The sequence below is a fragment of the Physeter macrocephalus genome, chromosome 11, assembly GCF_002837175.3.
Source record: "Physeter macrocephalus isolate SW-GA chromosome 11, ASM283717v5, whole genome shotgun sequence".
Taxonomy (NCBI): Eukaryota; Metazoa; Chordata; class Mammalia; order Artiodactyla; family Physeteridae; genus Physeter; species Physeter macrocephalus.
Window position 1 is genome coordinate 45,047,263 of NC_041224.1, and position 13,933 is coordinate 45,061,195.

At 38.9% G+C, this 13,933-nt stretch overlaps 1 protein-coding gene across 1 annotated transcript in view; it reads left to right on the top strand.

Moving 5' to 3' along the window:
- Positions 1–4,569: 4,569 nt before the first annotated feature.
- Positions 4,570–13,933, top strand: part of SCG3 (secretogranin III) — a 38,240-nt gene continuing 28,876 nt past the window's right edge. Inside the window, exons 1-6 of the mRNA XM_007114387.2 lie at positions 4,570–4,985; positions 5,678–5,730; positions 6,231–6,276; positions 6,372–6,587; positions 11,540–11,682; positions 12,508–12,657. Coding sequence (XP_007114449.2) covers positions 4,895–4,985; positions 5,678–5,730; positions 6,231–6,276; positions 6,372–6,587; positions 11,540–11,682; positions 12,508–12,657 — 699 coding nt within the window. The 5' untranslated portion in view covers positions 4,570–4,894. The remainder of the gene's footprint in view (positions 4,986–5,677; positions 5,731–6,230; positions 6,277–6,371; positions 6,588–11,539; positions 11,683–12,507; positions 12,658–13,933) is intronic.

The window sequence follows — 13,933 nt, forward strand, 5'->3', positions numbered from 1 at the left end:
AAAGACAAAACAACCCTTGTACTAGATTTTAATTCCCCCCCTGCTGACCTTATCACAATCTATTCTCATATCCCAGAAGAAGATAATTCATTAAAATTGTCTGAAACATAATAGAATGTTTTTAGTATATAAAATTGAATTATTGAATTGAATTGAATATAGATTATATTGCTTTATTGAGTTTTTTTTCTCATTATAAAACAAGTACATATGCATGTTGAAAATTCAAGGAATTCTGAACTGCCTAATTAACAAAGAAAAAAAATCTTAACCTGGCAACCACTGTAAACATTATGGGAAATAAAATTTTCAAATCACTATTTACGAGCACACACAGGCACACACACACAATTTTTATAATAGGAATCATACCGCTAATAGGCAACTTGATTTGTTTACTCAATAATGTTTAATCTATCTTAAATATCAATACTACATTCTACAGTGTAGTGAGCACCTGTTGTTTTTGTTTGCCTTACACCCTCACCCTGATTCCTTCTGGGAAACTGCTCTACACTTGTATCTCTGGAGAGAGCCCTTGTATGACTCACACATTCCTCCCATGACCTCTGGAGCAAGACATTGACACAATCTGGTTCAATCATGGTACAAACGAGGTAAGTGAACAACAAAAATCTTTGCTATCCAGCGGCCTTCTCCTCCTTCCCACTCTCAGATTCAGGGTTGGCACTTTGCACTCTGAAGGTGGCCTATCACATCTTGTCATTTGGGCCCATTTTCTTTATTCATATACGCTTTTCATTTCCATGTTTTTACTTTCCTTGTTTTAGTCTTTTTATTTGCTCATTTCCACCATCCTTGGTTACTTCAACCTTCCTCTGATGGTGAATTTCCAGATTCCACATTTCTCTTTTGAGCTACACCAGTAGCCATCTCTAGTGTTGGCATTCTGTGTCAGTCTTTTCAACAGCAATGGATCCATTCCTATAGCTCTGTAGCTGTGTGAGCCTTTGCCAGCTCTGGCTCTCTATTCTTAGGCCTTTCATGAATACTCTTCTGCAAGACTACTCTTTTGTAAAGAAAATGCTGAGTGGATAATCATGCTGACAGAGTGACTAACAGCTCTTGAAGGAACTGGCAGCTCCTGGCCCTGCAAGACTGTCATGATCCTCCAATGTGGGACAGCCATCATAGTCTCAGCATTTGAAGACCAAAGGTAAACAGGCAACCCTTCATCACTTCATTCATTTACTTAAGCAAATGGATTTCCAGATGCTGTAAGAAGGGCTGAGAAGTGAAGGGTAAGCAAGATAAGATCCTTTCCCTTAAAGAGTTCACAATTTAGTGGGACAGACAGCTAAATATGTAAGGAGATATTTACAGTGAGAGATACGATTTTATAAATATGTGTGTAAAATATTTTCTTAGAAAAACATGCACCAAAAGGAAATATGCCCAAAGTTAGCAGTGGTTATCTCTATCAGATGATTTTTCTCCTATTTGCTTACTGTCTTTTCAGAATTTTTCCTTCAGTGTATATTTATTATTTTTGAAATGAAGAGAAAAGAATCATGTACAAAAAGCAGCACATTGGGATACATGCTACATTGGAAGTGTGCAGAGTATTCTAAGGAAGCAACTAACTTGTCTGGGGAAGGGAAAGAAAACCTTGCAATATCTTATACTCATATGGGTCTCTCACATGCCAACCTAATGCAACATATGGCCTTATTTGGATTCTGGTGTAAGCAAACCATCTGTAAAAATATTTATAAGGCAAGTGGGGAAATTTGAACTCTGACTGGATATGTGATGATACTAAAGGAGTATTATTATTATGAGATATGATAAAGGTATTACAGTAATGCTAGGACAAAAAAGAACCTTATCTTTTAGGTAAACATACTGACATACTTGTGGATGAAATGATATGAAGTTTGGGATTTTTACACGTAAATCATCCATTGGTTGGGAATATTAAAATAAAAACAGTGATGAAGAGTTAATGATTATTGAAGTTAGGTAATGAATTCAAGGAGTTTGTTTCAGTATTTTTACTCCTTTTGTGTTTGTCTGAAATTTTCTATAATATAATATGCAATAATAATTAATATAAAATTTTTCCTCTAATAAATATAAAAAAGTTCAAATATCTCTATCTTCAAGACTCAGCACAAAAGGCATCTTCTATACCAGTGAATGAGCATACAACAATCAATCCATGTGTGTTCACACATACACAAGCAGCATTGACAAAGTCACTGTGCATTGTATGTTGTCTATTTCATGATCACCTGATCTGTGTCAATGACACTTGCAACTTCAACATATATTTTTATATTATTCAATGTTTATAGTGTGCTTACACACAATAATCAAATATTTTAATTTTTTATTATTAAGGAAAGAGATCTTCTCTTTGAAACCTTTCCTGATCATTCACTCCATTATTTGCACCCCACCTGAACTCTGCATGTACAACAGGGAACCCATAACACACCCTCATGTTTATTTGTTCACTTACATTTAAGTGAGATCAATGTGTAGCACATGAAACCTATTCAGTAAATAGTTGTGGTGGTGCTTGTTATAATCACAGTCCTTTCTTTCAGGCTATAAGACCAGCAGTGACCATACCTTACTTGTATTTGTATACCCAGCAATTATCTCAATACCTGGTACATTTTGAATACTCAGTAAATATCTCTTAAATGAATGAATGAATAAATGAAACTTAGGATTACTCCACTCATAGACCTATACTATGTCTGGCAGAAACATCCGTAAGACTGAGGAATGTAAATGAATTTATGTCTTACAGTTTACTCAGTGCTCCACAGCTCATTTGATCAGCAACAGAACATGTTCTTAGATTTAACACAGTCACTTTGAGTACAAATGGCAGAGAAAAGTCAAATACCTTTTCCATTTTTGGCAAGCAATGCATCGTGCTCAATAGCCATTCCTTCCCTTAATTCCACCCTGAGTCCCTCCCAACTGCAAACATACATTGTGGGGAGAGGTAAGTTAAGGACAGGACAAAGGATGCAGTGAGGCTGAGGCGACAGAGTAAATCTCAGTGACTGGCTATTTCACCTAATATTTGGTAATGTTTCTGAAAAGCTGAAAACACTTCATAACTTATTTTTTAAGCTGTGTCAAAGTATTCCTGGCATCCAAATGATTTGATCAAGACATGTACTCAATTGTTCTCCACAATTAAACTGTAAGGTAAACAGAGCCTACCACCTCTGTTTTAAAGAAGAGGAAAATAAGGAAATTTGCCCTTCACTTGGCTGGGATTTTAAATTGGGAGACAGTTTCTTTTTCATGCAGCCTACTGGGATATTAATGCTATGTCATCACTGCCAAGAAACAACTATTTGTTTTGAAGTAGGTGTTAGATCAAAAGTACTCTTTAGATTCTTAAAGAAAGTATTTGAGTGATATCCAAATTCAAAGACCTCCAGAATGAGGGAGATTCATCTGTTTATTTTTAGGTACTTGAACAACTAACTTGCTCCTTGAAAAGCAGGGGTGCAGAAATCAAAGGCCTGATTGTGCTGAATTCTTCTCTTCGGTCATTATTCAGACTAGTTCCCAGCATGCCACAGTCCAAAGGAAAGGGTCCAAGCTCTGTTTAAAAATCAGAGACTAAACAGCTTACTCAGCACCCTGCTCACATTAGTGTTGCTTGTATTTATCATTTTAAAGTCTTTTGATAGCTCCTTTTATGCAATAATCTTAGGCTTCTGGGAATATTCTCAAAATATAGGAAGAACCTCCCTTGACCTAGTTATGATGAAAAATGCTTTTCATGACTACCCACTCTCTTCAAGGAACGCTGGAACAACCAAGTCCTTAGGCATAATGGAATCCTAGGGAAGAATTTTACCAAAGTGCTTTTTTTTTTCTTTTTTTTCCTTTCTTTCTTTGAAGAGGGGTTTCCCATGGTGAGGAAGGGGAAATTTTTTTATTGAAACTGGCCCCTATTGCTCACCTACCCTGGACTGATGAGGATATTCACCCTTAGGGGAACAAACAATGATTTTTGTTGTTGTTATTCTGTTTCTTCATCTAGGAGAGTGAGAGTGTGCTGCAGCAATCTATTTGAAAGAATATTCCTTAAATATCCCAATTCAAAGGACTCCATAGAGCTGAGACACAAATAAGAGCACCAAGGGAGCCCTGGTAGGTCAACCCAAATCACAAAAGGCACGGCTTTTCTAAGAATATAAGAATTATATCTACCTTTTAGGTACAGAAGGTGGAATGGAAAGAAGAGCCTTTTGGAGAAGGTATCCCAGAATAATCTCTAAGCAGAACCACTTGCACAAGGTTATCTAGCTTTCCTTGACAGGTGCACAGGCAGAGAAGGCATTTGGTCCCTGAGGTAACGTTTACTTGGGAGGTTACGACAACGATGTCCACGCTTACAGCAATCCAGGTGACCGTGAGCGCAGGAGCACCCCTAGGACTGCGGCACAGAAAATACACTAGCTAGTCTGTCGTCCTCCCCGCTTCCACTCGCTGTGGGGATTGGAGCAGCTTCGGAGTCGCTGACGCCATCCCTTCCCGCCTCTGGCGCTCAGGGAGCATGCGCTTCCATCCTCACTTCCTCTCAAGGAGGGAGCGAGAATAAGGCGACGCCCTAGCAGACCTGCTGCCCGCTCCGCGTCACAGGAACTTCAGCACCCACGGGGCGGACAGCGCCCTCCTCCTCCTGAAGACCGGAGTCCCGAGCACCCAGAGTCTTTCTAATCCCTTTACTCCGGAGCCCTAGAGAGCTCCACCAGCTCCCAGTCCCCGCCACTCGCCCTCCCCGCTCCCGCCATCCTAGCTCTTCCTGTTTTTACTCCTCCTTTTCATTCATAACAAAAGCTATAGCTCCGGGAGCCCGGCGCCAGGCTGTTCTGAAGCCAAGCCTGGAAGAATGGGGTTCCTTTGGACTGGCACTTGGATTGTGGTGCTGGGGCTCCACAGCAGCCCAATTCAAGCTTTCCCCAAACCGGCAGGCAGCCAAGGTACGTGGACACTTTTCTTCCCACCTCCCTTTTATTTCGCCATGAAAAGGTAAATCTTGGTATAATCCGCGAGCTGTAAATCACCTTGCCTCATTTTCTGATCACGTCATATCCGTGCATATTGACAGGGAAATCAGTTCGAATTTAGAGCCAGAAGACAGATTTTCCTCCCTCACTTTTTACATGATAGAACAATAACATAAGTTGTTTTGAAAGATCTTATTTTGAAATTGGGAGGGGGTGGCTTTCCCGCCTAATATATGGCTTGTTTTTTGGTTTGGGGTTTTTTTTTTTCCTAGTCATCTTACAACCTTTCTCAGATATTCTATTCATAAAACGTGCACTGTATGAAGAAAGCTTTTAATATGCCAATAATACCAATCCAGACTATGCTCTGTCTAGTTGAAAACAGCTGGTAAACCAAGTGTTAGAACAATATGTTAGATTTCTGGTAAAAAAAAAAAAATTTTTTTGTGTGTGTAATTCTATTAACTCAGGAAATACACCAAGATAATAAGCAAGGCAACACTGATAATCATCGTTATTGTATAATCTTGATAATCTTTGTTAATATATATTTTTGTTTCACAGTCATCCAAAAATATTTCTCCTTTTTTTGAAGATTTTATTTAATGAGACATATTGTCTTTCCAATGAACAATTAAATTTGTATTTGTGTGTGTTTATTCTAGACAAACCCCTACATAATAGAGAATTAAGTGCAGAAAGACCTTTGAATGAGCAGGTAGGTCAGAAGTAAAATTATAAATGCTATTCCATTTTATTTTAGTTATTATTATTTAATGTAATTACGCTGCAAATTTTTAGCCATTTTGAATTCACAAACCTCAGGAGCTTAATAATAAACATTGAAATTATGATGGGAAATATAATTTTGGTAATTTCTATGTCCCAATAGTTAAATATAGAGAGTCAGTATAATACAAAGAGCTGACTGCATACTAACCCAGTAAGCTCAACATCACATCCATTCTATTGTAAGATTTCTTTATCAGAGATTTATCTTTTACCAATATTATCAGAGAGGGAATTAATATTTATAGACCATCTGCCCTTTATTTTATCTCATTTAATCCTTATGACATACTTTGAGATAGAAATTATTAACTACATCTTACAAACAAGAAAGCTAAATCCCATGGAGATTAAATTATTGAGCTGTCATATTTGGTAGGTGGTGGAGTAATGATTTAAAACCAGGTCTATCTCCTGTTTCTTTCACAGATTGCTGAAGCAGAAGCAGACAAGATTAAAAAAACATACCCTTCAGGTAATAAGAAATTACATTGATGTTAATTTAAATAATGTAGGCTATGAGAAGCTTAACTAAAATGGATGTGCCTGGCTCGGGGCCTTTTCTTCCAGAAAACAAGCCAGGTGAGAGCAATTATTCCTTTGTTGATAACTTGAACCTGCTAAAGGCTATAACAGAAAAGGAAAAGAATGACAAGGAAAGACAGTCCGTAAAAAGTTCTCCAAATGATAATAAATTGAACCTGGAAGATGTTGATTCAACCAAGAATCGAAGACTGATTGATGATTATGATTCTACTAAGAGTGGACTGGATCATAAATTTCAAGGTAAATGAAAAAAAACAAGTTTTGCTACCTATTTTCTCTAATTTGGAGTTTCCCATAATGGGTTAAGAGAAAGTCCTATATTTTAAAAATATCTCTTACACACTTACAATCCTTTATTAGTCATGTCCAAAATTGAGATAAAGCCCAAACTTACTGATAATGTGCAAAGCTCCAGCTCCACAGAAGCCCAGATTTTATTTTCTCTTTAAAGGTTCCTTTACTGATGCTTTGAAAAAAATTTAAATCTACTCTCTATATTTTATGTTATTGAATTCATTTTAACATTCCAATTTAACTATTAGTACAAGCAAAATATCATAATTCTCAAACAATTAAATCAACCAGATACTCCCCTCCCCAAGTGGAATATTCATTACTCCCTTTTCAGTGTTCTCTTCCTAGCTATATCCTTTCTCCCTAGGTCATTCTAAGCTTTCCACGGCTTCAGTTACCATCTATATCCTGATGTTTCATATCACTAGCCCAGACTTCTCTGAACTATAGACCTATATCTAGCTAACTACTGACTTATCTTCCCTTGGAAGTCTCAGCTGCACCTCAAACTTAACATGTCTAAGATTAAATTCATAATTTCTGTACACCTTACAACTTAGCCCTCTTTCCTCTAGGAAAGGCACTACTATACATCCAGTTTTTCAAGACAAATCTATGAGTCAAACTATTTCTTTTTTTCCTTACCTCTCAAATTCTAATCCATCAGTCTTAGCAATTTTATCTCCTGTGTATCTCTCAAAAGTTTTTTCTCTATCCCCAATCACCTCCATCTTTTTCCAAGCTCCAATCATGTCTCATTTGAACTAGAGCAAAATCTTCCAATGGATCTTCTAGCATTTGCTCTGACGCTCTCCATCTTATTCTTCATGTAGCAGGCAGAGTGATCTTTTCAACACACAAACATGAGCATGTCACTGTTTTGCATAAAACCTGTTAATAGATTCCCATTTCTCTTAGGATAAAACCCCAAATCCTTAACGTGGCTTCTACAGTCCTACATGGGCTGTCTACTTTTCTAGGTTCATCCAGCACACATGATCTGATATAAACCTTATTTCCTTCCTTCATGGCCCTTATTGCAGTTTGTAATTTTACATCCTTGAGTGTGACTACTTATGATTTATCTTTTTCTCCTAAACTAAACTGAAAACTCCATGAGAACAGAGACAGTGTAGTCCAAGTGTCTGGAGCTCGTGAATTTGTTGCATGAATTGATAAATGAACAAATGCACAAATAAAAGAATACATGAGGTAATAAATTAACTATTGTACTTAGGCATTGAGGTCTTCCTCAGTGTGTCTTCCATTCTGAGTACTGGTGCTTAGGAGTGACTACAGATTTTCTTAGGTGTCTTAATTCTTTTCCACGGACCACAAGAGAATTATACTGATTATCTCTGTCAGAAAACAACTGCCAATTAAATTTGACTTTTATAGGCTATTGTAGCCTGAGGATAATTCAGAAGTGTGTTTTATATGGATGCCGTGGGGGAGATGGTCTATATTTTGACACATTTCATGTTGTATACTATTCAGGGAAATGTTTTTGGGTTTTTTTGTGTGAGGGTTTTGTTTTTGTTGTCGTTGTTGTTGTGTTGTTTTGGCTGTGCTGTGCGTGGCTTGCGGGATATTAGTTCCCCGACCAGGGATTTAACGCAGACCCATGGGAGTGGAAGCGATGAGTCCTAACCACTGGACCACAAGGGAATTCCCAGGGACATTTTTTTTTGAATTCTACTTTTTAAACTATTTGGGTGAGAAATAAATAGGCACTGGGCATAGCCCCATGAAAAATAGATTTAACCACTTTGATTGAATCGCCCGTTTGATTTAATAAAATAAAAAAATAGTCTAAAGTTTGTTTGACTGCATTTTTTGGTCAGATGGTCTGTACATGCAGACAGAGGCAGATCTGCTTGTGATCTGATCACTAACTTGAGCAACTTATGTTTAAATTGTTCAACATTTTATTAACATGCAAATAGGTTCAGAACTACCAAGTGCTAGTTTTGATGGTTCCAGGTTTACCCTAGAGGTCATTTTAAGTCCACTTGAGTATACAGAAAAGATTCTTGGAGAGAATGATATGAGTGAATTGCTGATTTTCTCTCATACCCTGGTAATCCTGGAACCAGAAGGTTTGGGACCACTCAGGTGACTAGAACCTCAGAGGTATGCACACTTACATCCCAGAAGGGAGGGCAAGGGGCCTAACTTCTGCAGGGTGCTTTTATACCTTTAGGAAACCTCTAAATGGGCTTGTGCTATAGGACCCACCAATTCTCCTTCTCAGTGTTTTCTACAGTATGTATGATTCAGGATTTTTGTAAGTTTCTTTTAGGAAATAGTGCTTTGTGGCTCCTGTGTGCATTCACCAAACGAATATTCATTGAGCAATTACTATGTATCAGTCTATGAGCTAGACAGTAAGCTCTGTGCAGTTAGGGACCACATCTAAACTCTTTATCACTCTATTTCCAGTCCTGGCCTATATTAAGACTTTAATACAAATATATTGAATAAATGAAGGTCAAGTGCCATATCAGATGCCTGGAGATTCAAATGTAACTGAGCAGATAACAACTTTGAACAAGGCCCTTTTGCATCCACTTAGAGTTGTAAATGCTTTAAAAACTTATAAATGTTGAACTCATGTTTGGTTTCCCTCTGAGTTCTGTATAGGAGGGTGAAACACCCCTTCACGAGCAGTAGAGAAGCCATTCTGAGTAATTCTGTCCATTGTAGAGGAGCAGGGGAAACCACTGGAAGGCAAGGAGCATTGCCCAACTGCTCAACTATCAACCCCATCTAGCAAAGCTCTGCTAGGGGAGCCTGAAGTTCCTGGCTCAAGAGAATACAGCAGTGCAGAGGAGGAGGCTATTTCTTCAGAGTGTTGCTAATGTTCTTCCTGTTGTGAAGTAAATGAACTGAAAAGCAGTCATCTCATTTATTTTCCAGCTTCAGCAGGCAACCACTATTCTTCCTTTTTCAGATCCCGAGGGATAAGTGGGAAGGGAAATAAATGCTTCCAACTCTGCATAGACTCAGGGAAGTTTCTTGTCCACATATTCCTGAGAGTCTGACTTGCAACCCACAAATGGAAAAATCAGACCTAAGTGATAGTGAGTCTCTGCTCCTGAAAAACATGGGTGATGAACCCAATTTTCAGTCAGCCAGGAGGGGAACTGATTTTACAGGGTTTTCTAAGGGACTTTTCTGCTCATTCGTCACGCTGGTACACAGGACTCAAAGGGCTCACAGCTCATGGGTTGGCCAACAATTCAGCGATCATATACTGTTAGAGAACTTCCAGCCCTCTGTGTATACTCACCCTGCTCATTTTCCTAAGCTTCTTTCCAAACAACAAGAAGAGGATATTCTGCCTGAGGCTGCACATACTTGCAGCTTCACAGAGTCTAGAAAAAGTCTACGAATCCCCAGGAACTATGGAAGAAAAGGAGAGAATCAGAATAGAAATATGTACTAGGTTCTTCTTTCTTTGAGTGAATATGATCAGAATTATTAGGGTAGGATTTGGCTAGGGATGCAATGTCTATTTTCTCTAGAAGATAATTGTAGTTCCTTTATTTCAGGTACAAATCTACGGTCCATAATAATAAAACTACATTAACTTTCATACGATACTTTGCAATTTTAAAGGTGTTTTTACATCTTATTCCATTTGATCCTCACAATCCCATGAAATAGATACTCTTATTAACTTCCTTTACAGTGGTCCCAGGATATATAGGTAACAAGAGAGATCACTGGAGCTAAATTTCTGATCTTTCCAAGCTGCCTAGAAGTGACAGGTTAAGTGCCTTGTAAACTTGCATATATGAATATAGTGTTCCATGTGGCATAGATTGGAAAAGACCAATTAATTCCTGGGAGTGCTCTGTGGACATAGTGCAAAGCTTCCTTGCCACCAACCCTACTGTAGCCTTCCTTTCCCTCAGGAAGGGCCCTTGCTTTAATCTGGAGTAGTGCTGCCCCATGTATTCCCAGGAAAGCCAAGGATACATATCTGCAAGCTTCTCTGCTGAGACTTACATAGATTTACATATTTCTTTGTGCAAACCTGTGATCACATTTTTTTTTTTTTTTTTTTTTTTTTTTTTTTTTGCGGTACGCAGGCCTCTCACTGTTGTGGCCTCTCCCGTTGCGGAGCACAGGCTCCGGACGCGCAGGCTCAGCGGCCATGGCTCACGGGCCCCGCCGCTCCGCGGCTTGTGGGATCTTCCCGGACCGAGGCGCGAACCCGTGTCCCCTGCATCGGCAGGCGGACTCTCAACCACTGCGCCACCAGGGAAGCCCCTGTGATCACATTTTAAAAGCTTAAATTCCAGGCACATAAAATAAGTTCCCTATTCTCTGGAGAAAGAGGCTTGTCACGTTAAGCTGCCTTACATAAAGGTGCCCTGACACATACTCACAAGTAAACAATTATTCCAGGTAAGTCATAAAATCTTCAGTACATACTCTCTGATTCTGGGTGTAAGGCAGTTTTCCCCACCCTCAGCCCAGGAATTTGCCTGCAAAGGGAGTACATGTGAAGATAATACCAATCTACTCTTGTGGGGAAATGGAATATCAAATTATATAATATATAGAAGGGTGCTTTGAACAATACTGCATACTATCTAACAGTATTTTACTTTTTGTACTCTTAGTGCTAAAAACGGAGAGGCCTTTTGTGTTGTTTTCAGATCTTCCTCTTATAATCACATAAGAAGCTTTCAGAATTTCCATTATCATCCTAGGTTCTTAACTTGAAGTCAAATTTTATTTTAAACCAAGAGTTTACATGGACTAAGCACCACCTTAAACATAATCCAAACATATTTGAGTGTAGAAGATATAGATTATAAATCTAATGTAATCCAAGAAATAGGTCTGTGATCACCACAACGTGAAGTTGTGATTGCTCTGTCTAGACGATCCAGATGGCCTTCATCAACTAGATGGAACTTCTTTAACTGCTGAAGACATTGTCCAGAAAATTGCTACCAGGATTTATGAGGAAAATGACAGAGGAGTATTTGACAAGATCGTTTCTAAACTGCTGAATCTTGGCCTAGTAAGTCATATGCATGAGAATAAACCAAATCTTAGGTTGGAATATGCTAAGAAGCCAAGCCACTTCATTCAAAGAGCCAAATGTTTATAATGCATCTACTTTATACCAGTCACCATGGGTCTCGAAGACAAGTAAGACACCATTCTTTCCCTGTAGGAATTTATGGTTTATCAGAGGCACTAGACAAGTACACAAGTGCTCGTGACGCAAGGTGCATAAGAACCATCTGAGTGGTTCAGTGTGCCAGAGGATGGATTATATCCAGTTGTGCAATAAGGAAAAGCTTCAGAGGAGGAGGTGTTTGAAGTGAGCTGAGAAGGATGGTTAGGATTTAACCAGCAGAAGTTTAAAAAAAAAAATGTGTTAGATGAGAAGGAAATAAGATGTGCAAAGCCATGCAATGATTGGGAAGCCCTAAGCAATTCAAACTGACCCTGCCCCAGCTTGGCTCCCAGATACTAACACAGACCTGGTAGGCTTTAGGAGAGCACTAAATTTGCAGGTTTCAAAGGTTACCTACTATGACCTGCAGCTGAGGACTGAGAAACAACCCTCAAGTTGTTTCTCAAATTAAGTATTCTGTGGGTTCCAACAGACAGGACTGATGCTTGCACAATGGGCCCAAAGACACTTCTTCCCAGGAGTGCTGAGCAGCTACTGTGAAGGCCAGCATGTAGCAGAGGCATAATCAAGGGATGTTCAGAAGAGGGACCAGAACATTCTCTTGTCTTCTAAAAATATGTGTTCAACTAAAGAGTTTAGTCTAGATTTTTTTTAATCACAAAAATGGGAATAACAGTTATATGTTTTGACTCTTTATAACAGATCACAGAAAGCCAGGCACACACACTGGAAGATGAAGTTGCAGAGGTTTTACAAAAACTGATCTCTAAGGAAGCCAACAATTATGAAGAGGAACTCAATAAGCCAACAAACAGGACTGAGAGTCAGGCTGGAAAAATACCAGAGAAAGTGGTATGTATATGCAAATGTATATGCATCTATTATGTATGTGTATATGCATGTGCATGGATGTGTGTGTATACTTGTACTTGTATATAATTAATACAATCTGTGTATAATTAGTACTTCAGTTTGTGCCAAATAAGAATTGGGGTATGTGACATTTTTAGCCCATTTAAAATATCTACATTGGTCTTCCCTGGTGGCGCAGTGGTTGCGCGTCCACCTGCCGATGTAGGGGAACCGGGTTCGCGCCCCGGTCTGGGAGGGTCCCACATGCCGCGGAGCGGCTGGGCCCGTGAGCCATGGCCGCTGAGCCTGCGCGTCCGGAGCCTGTGGTCCGCGACGGGAGAGGCCACAACAGAGGGAGGCCCGCATACCACAAAAAAAAAAAAAAAAAAATCTACATTAATGAAATACCAATGAGTTAAAAGATATAAATAAACTCCACTTTGAAACTAGTATAAAGATGCATGTTATATTACATAGTAAAGATTATGCCTTATACCCCAGAGTAAAATAATGCATAATATTATGTGAAATGGTTATTTCACATAACAATTCGTATAATCACAGTGCACTGGATCCAAGTATTTCACAACAGAAGTTGGTGTCCAACTTCTGTTCACAGTGGATGTCATCATCTGCTCCCAAAACTCCAAAAAAGAAACTTGGGCTGATTTGATCCTTTTCCACACCAGCTTTTATATTCCTCAGAGCTAGTTGCCTCATGCTGCCTCTCTGTCTACCCTGTGTTCTTCCACCTGCTCCTTCCTCTTTCCATTGGCTCAGAGGCCTGTCATTCTTTACTTAGACTTGCCATTCATTTGTCCTTGTCCTTGCTGGACTCCTTGCCTCTTCATTTTTTCTTTGGCCTCAGCCAAACTACTAAAATCATTCTCTCCTCCTTGAATTCTTTTTAAACTTCTAGATGGAGCTAACTATAGGAGGATATAAAAGGATATCAAACTCCTCACCTCTCCTTTCATTTTCTCCACCAGAGCACCCAAACCCCATGGCTCTCCAACATCCTATCCCAAATACAAAGAAAAAGGGTATGTAGAACTATGGTCCTATTTTAGGGAAGGCTAGAAAACAGAAATTGGTATGGATTGTTTTTGTTTTGTTTTTTACTGCTAGCCAAAAATTCTCCTTTGCTCTCCCTACTTCCAATCCCCACAATCTGCCATTTTTAAAAACAGCTTTTGAAGATCCACCCACCCTAAAAAAAAACTATCTAGATTTATCACAGAACTCATGGCTTTTACTCAAACTTACCAATCTGAAC